Source organism: Nothobranchius furzeri, chromosome 10 (assembly GCF_043380555.1).
Source record: "Nothobranchius furzeri strain GRZ-AD chromosome 10, NfurGRZ-RIMD1, whole genome shotgun sequence".
Classification (NCBI taxonomy): Eukaryota; Metazoa; Chordata; class Actinopteri; order Cyprinodontiformes; family Nothobranchiidae; genus Nothobranchius; species Nothobranchius furzeri.
Window position 1 is genome coordinate 70,394,026 of NC_091750.1, and position 15,379 is coordinate 70,409,404.

General features: G+C 41.1%; 1 protein-coding gene across 2 annotated transcripts in view; it reads left to right on the forward strand.

The window, feature by feature from the left end:
- The first annotated feature begins 3,455 nt into the window (after positions 1-3,455).
- st6gal1 (ST6 beta-galactosamide alpha-2,6-sialyltranferase 1) overlaps positions 3,456-15,379 on the forward strand; it is a 28,883-nt gene continuing 16,959 nt past the window's right edge. For both annotated transcript variants that reach the window (XM_015957538.3, XM_015957539.3), the window contains exons 1-2: positions 3,456-3,672; positions 8,032-8,112. Coding sequence is in view for 1 of the 2 variants with exons in the window: in XM_015957539.3 (XP_015813025.3) it covers positions 8,101-8,112 (12 nt within the window). In the remaining variant the exon portion in view is untranslated. The remainder of the gene's footprint in view (positions 3,673-8,031; positions 8,113-15,379) is intronic.

The window sequence follows — 15,379 nt, forward strand, 5'->3', positions numbered from 1 at the left end:
TGTCAGGAACTCTACCTCACCAGTCTGAAGCAGCCACCCTGTCCGTAACAAGTCCGGACCTGTTACTAGGGGCTTCGTCCGGTTAAATTCCAGAACACATTATCCGGATGTTTGTATTCAGACACAGAGGTCTTACAGACAGAGTCCGGAACATTTCCGTTTTTCATGGCCTGTCTGAAGGGGGCTCTAGAGAGCTGGGGACGTAATACTCCCACGCTGATGACAGTCGTGGTCTTTGTACCAGCAGTCCTCATCAGTATGATTCATTTTCCCACAGCGACGGCCTTTATCACCTTTTTGTGCCAGCACCGCATTCACTTTAATGGAACCACTCAACTGCTGCACTTCACGTGTTGCTGTCTATGCTGACACAGCATAATCAACTGCTTTGCGAAAGGTGAGATCGTTTCCAGTCAAAAGACGCTTCTGCACAGTTTCACACTTTATCCACACACAAATCTGTCCCATAGAGCATCTTCCAGATACGCACCAAACTCGCAATGTTCTGACAATGACAACAAGGCTCTGACAGCACCACCACATACTGTGCAACCGTTTCTTCCTCCCCCTGATTCCTCTTGTTGAACCAGAACCTCTCAGCTATTACCAGCGGTTTGGGAGCAAAATGAGCTTGCATTACACCCACAATATCGTCATACTCCATTGCCCCAGGCTTGCTCGGAGCCACCAGATTACGCAGAAGACCTTATGTCTTGGGACCCAACACACTCAGCAGCACCGGGACTTGTTTCTCTGGCTGAATGTCATTAGCAAGGATGCAATGCTCAAAACGTTCAATATACGTCGCCCATTGCTCACCAGCATCATCAAAGGGGTCCATCTGCCCAATCATTCCAGCCATGATGTATCCTCTTTCCACAGCCCACACTGTCGCTTCTGACTCGTCAGAGAAAAAGCAGCTAGCCACTAGCTCCGATGCTAAGTCGCCACGCGATCGTCCGTTTTCCGTCCAAACTCGGCCACGCAGTCAGTACATGCTCAGTAGACGGCCAAGTCTCTCGGACGTCACAACTCGTCGCCAATTTATGTTATATTTCCACCGTAGTGTCAATACACTATTAGAATTTATACCGAGTCAGACTGCATACACGATAGCTTGGTTACCAGTTTTCTTCTCCTTATTATTGCAGAACACGGAAGTAACACACACACATAACTGGGCATAGTGCCCCCCCCCCCCCCCCCCCCCCCACACACACACACACACACACACACACACTGGCGATGACTTGCATAACACACAATAACTCTTGGTCCATACATAACAGTGGCCACCTCCCATTTTAGCTCAAAAACTTATTATTGGAGGCTTTGGAAACCCATTGTCCAATATTTATATGTCGTTGGGGTGGAACTGCAATTTATTTCACTTCCTTGTTGGCCTCAATTTCAGACCCGTGTGGGGGCTTGGTTTTGGTTTTTACATGTCCCGGCCTCTTGCTGCTGAAAACTTGTAGAAGAAGAAAATCATTTCTATAGCACCTCTCAAGATAAAAATCACGAGGCGCTTCACAAAAACAAGCTTGGGAAACATTTTCTAATAATATCATGATAATACTACCTCGTCAGACTATTAATGCGTTTGATCTGCAAAGATTAGGAATTTGGAATTATGCAGCTCACTGATGTGTGTTTTATAAAGTGCAGAACACTGAACTTATTGTGTTAAGTTATGATCAAATGGGCTCTGCCAGCAGTGTGATTATATCACTGAAACGGGAGTAGAGAATGATGGTCGTTACCCCCCCCCCCCCCCCTCCCCCCCACCACCACCATCCTGCAGATATTGCGTGTCTCGGTTGCTGCAGATTCTCATCAATTCACATCGATTCAAACTAAACCGGAAATGTTTAGAATTGTTGTATCCTTCAAAATAAAACAAAATATGTTCGTTTTCTGATTTGAATACATACGCAAATTTGAACACCCCCCCCCCCCCCCCCCCCCCCCCACAATGATCTGGATTACATTCATAATTTGTTCCATTTAACTTATGTGTTTTCGGTTACATAGCAACTTACAATTATCTCGATACAAAAATAAAAAGTTTTAGTCTGTCAATTCTTTATGATTATTTAGATAATTTACTTAAATGTGAAATATTTCACCTTTCACTTTCTGTACCGCTCGATGGGATCGTGGGATTTTGGTGCCGACTCGAGTTTCAGTTGTCGTTGGGTGAGAGATGGGGCGTGGCAGGGAAAACATTAACAGGTCGCCAGTGCATCAAAGGTGCAAAAATGATGGTCATAAATCCATAAATGATCCTAAACTTAAAACAATTTGCAACACAAATGAATGATTATTAAAATGAAAAAGGGTCAAAGTACTCAAATGATTTCAGTAAAAGCTGTTTTAAATAAAAGAGTCTTTGGCTGCCTTTTAAAGGAGACCAGACAGTCAGTGCTACAGAAAAATAAAGGAAGTTCATTCCAAAGTCGGGGTGCAACAGCTTAGAAAGGGTGATCACCTCGACTTTTATATCAGGTCTTTGGATCTTTGGAAGGTTCTGATTTGGTGGAGCTGAGGGCTCGATTTTGAGCACAAGGCTCTAACAGTTCAGTAATATAGGGAGCAGCTTGACCATGTAGAGCATTAAACGTTATAGTCAGGATTATAAAATGAACTCTAAAGTTAGGGGCTAACCAGTGAAGAGACATCAGAATAGGAGTGATGTGAGCTCTTCTGTTTGCTCCACTTACGTTCTGGGTCAATTGAATGCGGTCAACTGCTTTTCACATGTGAAAAGTGTGTTACAGTAATCTACATGGGAGGAGATAAAGGCTTGGCTGGATAACCATTTCAGGTTCATGTTTTGACACCAACATTTGCAGTTACGAGATATTTCTCAAATGATAAAAATTGTTTTGGACCAACATTTGTGAGTGGCCTTCAAGAGACAATAACAAATAAATTCCTCAAGATCTGATTTGACGGAAGATGGCCAATGTTTTGACTAATCAGAGGAGCCTTGCTCTCAGGGGCAATCAATGATCAGACATTCAGTCTTCTCAGAGTTTAACTGACGGAAGTTATATTCTGACTATCTAGTGTAGTGTTTCTCAACCCTGGTCCTCAGCACACCCCTGTCCTGCATGTTTTTTATGTCACCGTTTCCAACAGCATTGTTTCTCTGCTGCCACACACCTGACTTAAATGAATGCATGATTAACAGGCTTCTGCAGCACTTGATGTTATCCTAAGAACACAATGCAAATATGTGAACCAGGTGTGCTGTAGCAGAGACATGAACATGCAGGACAGGGGGGCACTGAGGACCAGGGTTGAGAAGCACTGATCTAGTGTTAGCTGACAGGAACTTTTGTAAACAACACACTTTGCAACTTTTATTTTGAAACTTCAAACGGAAGTCGCTTCTTCTTTGTACGCTAGCTTGGTCGTGCGGTGCTGCGGGGGTGCGTAGTCACAGAAAACGAGTAGAGAAGGACCCGCTAGCCCTCCGTCCGGTAACTGCAAATGTCACCGGACACCGACAGCGTACTCGGACGGGAAGAACCGGCAGCAGGGCAGCGACTCGGGAGGCTCCCCGGAAAGATGGCTGCTGTAAAAACAACGAGCTGCTTGGTCCTGTTGCGTCGTTAAACAACAAAGATACGACGCGACGTAACGGACGAACATCACTTAACCCAGGTCAGCAAAATACTGCAAAACACCTGAAGATAGATAGGTAGCGCACCAAGAGTGTGTATCTAATGTTAATTATATCTATGTTATTAAAAAAATAATTATATATATATTTATATATTTTTGCAACACACTTTGTATTTTGTTTTTTATATAGCACAATTAGTTTTCACCATTAAAATATATATATTGACAATAATTGAATCATTACATTTCCTGCTACTTGGATCTAGATAAACATTTTAACGTCCAAGTTTTTGTTAATCTTGTCTCATGTCATCACGCATAACTGCTAGGAGCCATCTGTTTGGTTCAACCTTTGCTCCCATCTCACCCAGTAACATTAATCAGTGTTTAAGGCACAAGAAAGCCTTGTAATTCTGCTGAGGCAGGGATAATTTTAGCTGTAAAAGTTATTAAAATATACATTTTACTCTGGCAGGGTTGGCACAGAACAGACTGGCTTATGCTGCAGTAGAATAAAGATTAAAATTTAAAATGCAATCCGACCTTGTGTTCAAATCGTCCGTGCAACATTTTAGGTCAAAAAGATCAATGGAGAACCACATGTTTTAACTAACTTTATTAGTGAAAATTGGGTATCACATAGAAACGAAGTAAAGCACAACAATACAAGCAAACAAACAAAGGGGCCAAAGAGATAAAACAGTGTTCAAAAGATAAGAATACAGAGCACAATCAGATATTACAAGGAATCGAGAGGGGGGAAATGTGTTATCAGTTGTACATGTCGTATTCTTCAAGTAGGTTCAAGTTCATATAGCTTTTAAATTTCCTGAGTTTTTAATAGAATCAGCATATTTTTAATTTCACAGATGAAGACAGGTAAAAAAGGATTGACATGGGTATATTTATATAATATTTAGCAAAAATAAAAATTTGGTTCAGTATGTAGATTCTATTACTCTCTTTGTCTTCAAAAAAATCCAAAAATAACATGTTTCAAACAGAAGGAGACATCAGGAAGAACCTTTAGCTGCAGAAGATCTAAGACATCAGACCAAAATTTTGAAGTATTTGTGCAGGTCCAGAATAGGCGAGTAATTGTTTCAGGATGATTGTTACAGAAAGAACAGCAGGTGTCAATGTCCTTTTTAAATCTTTGGGAAATAAAATGTTTAACAGGGTAACAGTTATGTAATATTTTAAAAGAAACTTCTCTAATTTTATTAGTTCAAATATATCTGTGGGGTAAAAGCCAAGTTTTATTCCATGGAATATTATTTATAGTCAGTGTTGGGAGTAATGGGGTACAAAAGTAATTAATTACTGTAATGCATTGCTTTTTGCTGTAATGTGGTAATGTAAGGCATTACAGGGAAAGAAAATGGTAATATTTACTCGGTACAATTGTCAGTAACGCGGTAATTACAACACATTTTTAAACCCAGAATCAAGATGTGTTCCTTAAAAATTCAAATTGCGGGAAACCCGAAGTAAGATCCAGTATCAGCATATATTACGTCATTTATGGACTCAGCTTTGCGGGCAGAGAGGACGCCGCGGTAACGGCTCAGCTCTGCACGCGGCCGCTGTAACAAATCGCTCCACTAAAACAAAATAATTCACTTGCGATCGTTCATATCAGCGCATATTCTCTGGTATTTTGTGCTTTTCTGACGTGCTTTGCCTCAGCTGAGTTCATAATCTGTGCCGCGGTGATTTGAACTCATTACTGCTGGAGCGCCGCGCATCTGAAGATCCCTTTGGCTGATGGTTAGAAAGTAGGAAGTCTAGGACACAGTTTTTTCTGGAAGACGGAGAAAACATGCAGCATGCAGGAAGGTTAGAGAGAGAAAGGGCAGGAAATTATTCAAATAAAATCAAGAAAAAAAGTAGGTAGATTTATCCCCAATACACATGTTTACCAGTGAAAAGCAATAATATATAAGCATTTAATATTTATACATGTGATAGAATCAGATCACCCCAGAAGTCAGTCCCACATCTAGGGCCGTATCAAGGCATTTGGGGACCAAGGCAAATATAGGCTTGGAGCCCCCACCACCTCACTCCCTGCTCAGTTAATCTAAGATGGCAGCGTGCTGAGAGTACAGTTTGTTGTTGCTTTTATGTAATAAACAATCATTTTAAAGCACTGTTATTATATCTGACTGTTTTTAACAGCAACCCTAGCTCAGACACCACATCACCTTCCACATATATGTCATGAGCTCACTGAGCGTCACATGACCAGATTCATATTGAAGTTGTTTTGGTGAAACTAACTTAAAGTAATGCAAAAGTAGTGTAATGCCTTACATTTTAAAATCAGTAATATTGTAATGTAATGACTTACTTTAAAATGAGGGTAACAAGTAATAAATAATGCATTACAGTTTTGAAGTCACTTGCCCATCACTGTTTATAGTAGAGTTCCAAAACAAAATAATATAGGGAGAGGAGATGGAAAGCTGTTGAAAAAGCCCTCTGATAGATTTATTGCATGATTTATTTGGAGAAAAGCAAATTTTACCATATTATATATAATTTTTTTTTGTTTTAATTTATTATTATTATTATTATTTTAATTGTAATTTTTTGTCCCTTAGATCCATTTAAAAATAATTCAAAATAAGAGACAGCAAAGTGTCCAACCTTCAAAACGATACTCACGTGTTATTAACAGATACTCTCTTGCCATCAATAATAGCAAAGGCTCCTCGGAAGCCTGCTCTTTTTCCATCTTTCCTCGCTCGCTCCACCGGGGGCCACAGTTTGTTCCTCGCTTCCTTCACGCTCTGAGATAGGTCTTCTAAAATCTGGATTTTCTTCTGCTTGAGCACAGCAGCATTTCAAGCATCCCTCCAGATTATGTCTCGGTGTGATCGAGAGATGAACTGTGCGATGACGCGACGAGAAGATTTATCTTTATCTGACCGTGGACCCAATCCGTGCACGATGTCAACAGACATAGGAAGCTTGTCTGCTATATCCGGGGAAACTTTACTGAAGAGGTCAATAATCAGCTGCTTCACATTCTCACCGCTGCGCTCCTCCACTCCAGCCACTCTGAGATTCCAGCTCCTTTTATATGTGTCAACTTCTTCAACCTTTTCATGGAGGATAGCATTCTCCTTTTCCGAAGCAGCAACTTTTAAGTCAATAATAGTTTCCACCTTTTCTGCTAGATTACTCAGATTTCCAGCCAAAGATTCCCTAGCATTAACCAGACTTTTAGCGGAAGCGCTGTTCTCTTTAACAGCTGACTCCACGTGCACCAATCTGCCAAGGCTTTCCTCTTGCATCTTTTCAATACGTAACATCACAGACATCATAGCTGGCGGAGCTTCGGGGGTTTTGAAATTTGGTTTTGACTTTTTAGCCGGACGGCTGTCTGGAGTTTCGGGGAGTGGAGTAAGAGCCGGTTCATTCTCCGAGAGAGACGGTTCCTAGCATTTTCTGGCATATGTGTGCCTCACATCCCAAATATCACCTCTGTCTTCCATTTTCAGCCACGAGGGAGCAAGCATGGGTCGACAGATTAGATTTTCACGTTGAAAAACAGAAAAAAAAGCACAAACGTAATATTTTATTTAACAAAATGAGTTGAATCCTTAAAGCTGTCAACTAAGTTGTTTTCTAGGACTCTTTGGAAAAACTTCAGTTAACCGTGTTCATCAAAAAGTAGTGGGTCAGCGGAGCTCCGAAATGAAGATGTTACACCGACGCCATTTTGGCCCGAGTTGAGAACCACATGTTCCGAGTAAAGATTGATATGCAAGCTTTTAAAAGCCCAGCATTAGAGCAGCAAAAGTTAATTTAAAGCTCTTCAAGCTGCATGAAGATATTTTTCTCTCTCTTTCAAAAAATAAAATAATAATAATAATAATAATCCAGTGAGTTGCTGAGTCTAATCTGATTTTCAGCTCTTTGCAGGACGGCAGATTTGTGAGTTCACTCATTCAGCAACACTGATGCATAAACGCTTAGTTTGGAGCCCTGTGGTTAAATGAAATTTAAAAACTCCATATTTCTTTACCTCTTAATAACTTCTTCCAGCTTTAAATTTTCTAAAAATAACATTTTTAAATTGAGATGCAGCAACCATGAGCACACCAAGCTGTAATCAGCATATGCATATCCAGTTAAACTGTCTTCTGTGTGATATCAACACGGCCATTTAACACTACCTTGTTCCAGCTCAACTAATTATTAGTAAAAAGTTTTTGCGTCATGTTCTTTTTGCACGTCTTTCGGGATTTTCACAGTCTTACAGAAAACTGACATTTTCAGTTGGATGAAACAGATCCTGCATCAACATCATTTTGTAAAATGCTCATCAGAAAGTACAACATCTACAGAAAATGTTTTACTTTTTTTTTCCTATTTCTCCATCTACAGAGGAGATGAGAGGAAACCTGAAACTATCAGCTTGTTTCTAATCAACAACAACACGTTACCGCATACACCATGGACTACAAGGTAACTTCTGCACTTGTTTGTAAAAAAAAAAGGTTATTTTTTGTGTTTGTTTTGTGTGTAAAATCTCAGGTAACTTCTGTTAAAAACGTGTAAAGAAGTGGGTGATTCTCACAGCCTGAATAACAGCTGCTGTAGGTAATGATTGTTTTATCGCTTTCTGTTGTGTGAATCACTCGGATTCAGCTGCGATCCACAGAAAGGAACGCCGCCAAACACCGGACATCTGTGTTACACAATCTCTGTGGTTGTGATGATAATGAATCCAGATAGTAGTGAAATAAAAGCACAAGTTTATGGGAGCAGCTTTGATGTTTGATGCCAACTCCGATTCGATTAACACGTATAAATGTTAGTTTAAAGAAAAAAGTACAAAGTAGATCCTCTACTTGTGTCAGAAAGATATGAGTTAAGCAACACAACATTTATTTTTCATATAGATTAGAAATGGTTTGGTGGATTGAGGGGGTCAGACCGGGGGTGTTTCTCAATGTCAAGGCGCCTGGCCTTGCGAGGCGATGTCTTGCGAGGCCAGGCGCCTTGCGTACGAGGTCGCTGTCCTTCCTTGGTCAAAGAAAACGGTTAAATGGAACAGACTTGCATCACCTGACTGTGGCTTCCACGGCGGTCACGTAACATCACGTGACACGGGAGATAACGTTATATTTTATACGCATTAGTTTCAACATAAATATATAACAAGCCTTTTACTTTTTAAATTGTGTATATGTTTATTAAATTAAATATATGAGAGTTACTACCCGCTAGCCACTGAAGCTGCAACTACTAAGCAACTAACCAACAATAGATAACTTCTTTGGATCTAAAAAAACCATTTTAAATTAGCTGACTTACTTTTAAACTTGAAAATTGTCCCCGAAGTAGCTGCCGGCTTCTGATCCACCGTCATTTTGAAATTATCGCAGTGTATTCTGGGGAATTGTTGACCAAGGCTAGGCTACAAGACACCTCCCGTGTATCCTTGCTCAGCTAGCTAAATAGCTAACAAACGGAGAACACACGCCTCGGTAGAAGATGAACATTGGAACACATCTTGGCGGCTCCCAATGACGTATCTCCTAGGCAACCGGAGCGGGGCCAAGACATCAAGGCAAGGTTCCTTGACATTGAGAAACGCCCTGGGTTGTCACCTAGCTCAGAATCAGGTCTTGCAGCCTTCTTCCTGTATTTGCCACTGGTAGCCCCGCCCCCAGACGATCTAACCAATCAGCAGACTGAACATTCTCACATGGTTTGTAGTGACAAGTTGTTTCTTTTGTAATTTCCTCTGAAAAACAAAACAAAATCTCACAAATAATTATATTATGCAGTTCATCTGAGCCAAGCTACAGGTGTGAAAATGCACTAAATACAGTCGTGTCGGAGTCGAATGACTTTCTACATTTATTAATGAATACTTTTTTACATTCTTATGCATAAAACTGACCTTGGTCAACACAAAACTGGACGTAACTCAGAAATTTAGCCGATAACTCTTGGATTCGACTCTGTTGGTTAGCCGAGTAGCTAGTGAACCATTCATCCATTATCTGAATTGCTTCAACCTCTCTAGGGTCGCAGGGATTTGGTGTCTCTCAGGCACCTGGAAAATGTCTCCAGTCCATCACAGGGACACACAGAGACAAATATCACACCTAGGGACAGCACAAAGCAGGGGTAGGCAACCATGGTCCTCTAGAGCTCCTGTCCAACATGTTTTAGTTGTTTCTCTGCTCCAACACACCTGTTCAGTAGCTTATGCAGAAGCCTGTTGTTGAGCTGTGTTGGAGCAGAGAAACAACTAAAACATGCTGGATATGAGCATCCACGACCAGGATTCTCCAAATAACAGAGTGAATTTTCTTTCTGTGGAGGGAAATGTCTGGAGAAAAGCCCCACATGCATGTGGAGAACATCCTAATGCCACGTACCAAGGCTGCTGCTGGGATTCGAACCAGCACCCTTCATGCTGTGAGGCAACAGTGCTACCAACTGAACCACTGAACAGACTTAAATGAAACTCCTAGAAAGAGATCACTGGCTGTTGCTCCACCTTGCTTTGCTTTTACTGTTTTGAAGACACATCCATAAATGTCTCTGGTGGCAGTCGCAGGGAAGAACGGTTCTGTTGTTAAACCCACATCGAGAGCTGGCCTCAGTCGGCTTTGCCTCTAATGTACCGTTTGATTGTCTCGTCTGTTCTTTGACTTCCTGTCTGTGTGTTTTCTCATGAGTTTTAAACCCTTCATTAGGCTCCATGCTGTAGTTCTTTTTTAAATCACAGAACAGTTTTGTTACCCGTTTTCCCTTTATTAGGCTCTCGTGCAGCATTCTAGATGCTTTGTGTCTGTGTTAATGAATGAGACTTTTCAACATGAATCCATATTAATGGAGTATTTGGGACATTTTTAGGTTGTAGGTGCACTTTTGTTAAATGAGACTAACTGTTTAATCTATTTTGAGTAAAAAAACTAATTTGTGTGATTTGACTTTTTTAAAACGTCTGTGCTGTCGGGCGTCACAAGAGCGGTCAAGCAGAGAAGCTGTTGGATATTTAAAGACGAGCTTTTCAGGTTACCCAATGGGCTGCTGGTTTCAGACCGATAGAGAGTCGTCTTTAAATTTCAGCGTTACGTTAAGGTAACTAAATCCGTCTCCAATCCGTGTCTCCGTGATGCTCCGGTGTCTTGCAGCTGTGTTAAGCCCGATTAGAGTTGTTGTTCGGTGATGAAGCGTGATTTCCTGTCAAACAGAAATGCTCTGGTGGGATTAGATTAAAATATGCTTCAGCTGAGCAGGTGTGCTGATTTGTTGCAGCGTTTCAGCAAACTCACTCAGATTAAAACACACACACACACTCACACTGCATCACAGTCCTGTCTTCCAGCCTCGCACTTCCTCTCTGCAGATTGTGTGTTCATGGGGAGAAGACAGACTGTTTTGGGACTTGTTTGGATCAGAAGTTGCTAATCTCATGCTTATATTATAAAACCGTCTGGTTTAAAGTCACCTTGAGACTTTTCACATTTTATCCAGACAAAAGCTGATATTAATGCTTTAATCATAACTCCAAGGCTCCAACTGGAGCTGATTATATGTCGGTGTCCTCTGAAGAGATAAAAACAGAAACGTGAGTGGTACCAGGGGACTCAGAGCCTCATCTTTATGCAGATATTGGCGTATTGGTAATGGAAACAGGGCTAATGATGGAGTGAGTGCCATCATTCCAGATCTGGACTAGAATCTGGTGATGAGCAGGTCAGGGTGAACAACAGTGGCCTAGAAGAGCCATCACTGCAAATATAGATGCTACATCAAATACAGGAGTCAACAAAAGCCTTTGAAACTTATGAAATGCTTTTAATTCGACCTCAGCAGAATTGCCACACGTTAACTGAGAACATCTAAACTCCAGGAAGACTCCAGCTGAGTTTCAAACCCACAACCATTTTGCTGCAAGGCGTTTGCATCAATCTGCATCACCACGGCGCCCAACAGCCAAGGCCAGATTATAATACGGACAAACTGGGCACAGGCCCAGAGGCCCACAGCCACAAGGGGGCCCACGTGAGCAGCATTCTTTTTTTTTTTTGTGCAGCAGTCTTAACACTGGAGAAAAATGTTGAAAAATAATTAAAATTGTGCCCACATTTTCTAAGTTAAACACATTTCTTTTAACAACGGTAGTTTCTGCATCTTTACTGTTCCCCTGATTAAGCCCCCCCCACCCCCGCACGCAACCGCCGCAAACTCACTGATGCGCCTGCAGCCTCTCAGAGTTCCTGCTGCTCTAAACATTGAAAGATTGACTTAATTTTCTGTTCCTCACTTCTGATTACCTTCAATGGTGTCTGTTTGTTGCAACCACCAGGTGCAAAAACTAACTTGTTTTTAATTTGACTATTTTTCTGTCCTGCCTGTTTATTATCTTCCTGCATCTCCTCTCAATCCTAAAGATAACTGTTACCTGTGTTCATATATATTCACCTTATGAGTTACCTTTGAACTGCAGTTCTAAAAGATCTACCGACCGCAAAAACAGCGGAGTGCGCGCCAGCCGCACCGGTGAGGTGATGCGCCCCGCTCCACAGCAGCGAAACACATCAGGCACAAATAAAAGACAGAAAACATGAAAGGAAATGAGCCGACATGAACAATCGCGTGTTAAATTAGTTTTTGAGGTGGCGACACCTAATTTGATCATGTTACCGTGGCCGTGCTCAGGACGCAGATGTCTGGAGCGCGTCAACAATCAGAGTTTTGCACTCTCAACTCAAGATAATCCCCAGAGAGTCCACATAGATAATGTAATATAAGTAGAACCAGGATTGTTTTCAGGCTAAAAATAGTCTGCAGTCCACCTTCCCTGATGTGTTTGTGGCCCTGTGGATTTTTCTAACTCTTCCAGTTGCAAATTGTGAAGGGGGACGATCATTTTCACAAATGGCAAGAATAAAAAATGAACTGAGAAGAACACAAACTCAACAGCGCCTCAGTGCTTTGATGACATTGCAAATGATTTTAATAATAGAAAGGCCAGAAAGCAGTTTTTCTGAAGGCAAGAGAGGAGACCAACAAGCCTAAGCACATTGTGGCCAGGGGCCCCTGCAATGATAATCCGGCCCTGCCAACAGCAACTCCGCAGATTGATAATTGTGGCGATGTAGAATCAGAAAATCATTGTGTGAGCTTCGACGGTGGTGTCCGATAGCGGTCGAAAGAACTACGAGTGAATACAAACAGCCTGCTCCTTCTGTTTAGGCAAAGTGGAAACAGCTGTTTCCTCCAGAGACTCGTTTCTCTTATCCTCTCGGCATTCAGTGCTCAGTTTTCAGTGTCTTTTCAGCAGGAAGTGCAGAAGGTCAAATCACAAAAAGACCTCGACTAAAAAGATGCATTTTACTTATTTGATCGGGAACAAAACCTTTTCTCTTTGGGATTTCAAAACTTGTTTGTCAAAGAGGTCCCTTACTCATATTTTTAATACATCTGCAGTGTCTAGTAGGAATGAATGCCTTGTAAGTCGTACTCTGGAGGAGAATGTGCGTGTTTCAGCATGGACGATTCGTCTGGAGGAGAAAGTACCATCAGATGACTGGATTGGATTAGGACAGACAGAAGGTCTTATTTCCTGATACACATCTCGCCTCGGGCTACAGCAACACGGCTCTACCACTGTCTCGGTTTGCTTGTTGATGTTTATCTCCACAAACACCACAAGCATGGAGGAGTTCTGCTATGTGGTGAAGATGCTAATTCTAACAGTTAGCTTCTACTAGCCGAGACGTTCTCTGCTGTTTTCTGGACGCTAAACCAACAACATCCTTCCCCGTCGTGAGTCAAGATGGGCGAGTCCATGAATGTTAGTAACAGTGTGACGTAGATCTGTCAGGATTTTCTAATCCTAGAGTTTCACCGTCTATTTTCTATCAGAAGCTAATGCAGGAGACTATAATTATGACAGATTATAATCATAAATAATTCAAACACGTTTTTCTGTGTTCCACAACCTTAAAGCAACAGTGTGTATTTTTCCTGGCAATAGGGGGCAGTAGATACATAAATCATTGCAAGCAAGCAGTATTTTTGTGTTGGAGTAAGACCTTACCAATGGATGCCCATTAGGGTCAAAAAGCCCTGGGGAGTGCAAACGTTAGCAAAATAACAAGCACATCAGACTCTCATCACTGACAAGTGAAGAGGTAAATGTGTAAAAAAAAACAACATTTAAGAATGATAAAGTTATGTAACTGTTTGTTACGAATCAGTAAATGCATTTTGTCCTTATGGGCTCCCGTAGAAGGAAACATGCCGTCTAATAGGGCGTAGATATAGACCCGCTCCCATGTATTTTAGACCAAATATTTATAGTTTTATGCTAAGAAGCTGCCAATATTTTCAACATCTGAGCATTTTCAACCACATTTTGATGGATGTTTCCAGAAATTAATGGTAAAAACTACACATTGTCTCTTTAAAAGAGCAATAAAATATCTGCTGGTATGAATGACTTTTTACAGGCTTGTTTCAACATTTTAAATGTTTTATTTATTTATATACGTATATATATATTTTTTTTATTATTTTTTATTTTTTTGTAGAATTTTTACTCTGCTAGTGGTGACGTCCATGATTTTATGTTATATTCTACTGAATTAGTCCTTTCAGTAGCCAATCGCTTTAAAAAAGTAAATGGTTTCTCTGTGAAAGATCTTTTTAAAATCTTTTGCTCTGATCATAAAGTTTTATTCATGATGTAGTTGTATACAATTTTTTAACAAAACATTAAAACATTTTTTTGGGGGGGGGGGGTGTAGCACACTAATGGGTCATTAGTTGCTTGAAAGTCTAAAGGCAGCCATAGTTCAAAGGTGTGGAACACTGAAAAACCTGGTTTTATTGATTATATCTGATTCTAACATGCCACTCTGAGTGTTTCATGCAGGCTGAACATGAAGATAGTCTCCTACACCTATCTCCTGCATTAGCCTCTGATAGAAAACAGATGGTGAAACTCTAGGATTAGAAAATCCTGACAGATCTATGTCACACTATCACTTAGCATTCATGGACTCACCCATCTTGACTCACGACGGGGAAGGCTGTTGTTGGTTTAGCGTCCAGGAAACAACGGAGAACATCTCTTTAAACAGAAGCTAACTGCTAGCATTAACAACTCAAACACTCAGCTGAAGCTCCTCCAGGTTTGTGATATTTGTGGAGATAAAACATCCATGTCTCTGAGCAAACAGGGTCAGTGGTAGTGTTGCTTTGCTTTTATCCAATCTCCAGCAAGATGTGAGGAAATAAGACTCCAAATCCTCCCGTTTGAAGCACATAAACATGTTGCAGACTGGTCCTGCTGGGCTACATGTTGTTGTTAATGTTTCTAATGCTATCACATTTTACACTCATTACTAGTTTTTCCATCAGTCCTTGGGTGTATTTTCATTGGTCGACTGCAGACTAAAGTCATATTTTCACTGACTTTTGGATGCTGAATTTGGTTGCTAAAGAGCTCCGTAATTTGTCGCTGGGCGGGTCATACTAGATGGCCAACGACCTGCACGCCATGCTTATGTTCACCGTTTTCTTTTAATGAATGCACATTGTGGCCCGGGCCGCACCAACACTCCCACCATTCCCACCTTCATGGGCTTTACCAGACTTTACCAGGCTTTTCCATCTGCTTGTGTTCTCACTGAATTTTGCTCTGACAGGGAAGTGATCCATCCAGTTTAGTCAAAGACCAGCCTAGGAAAGGCTGGAA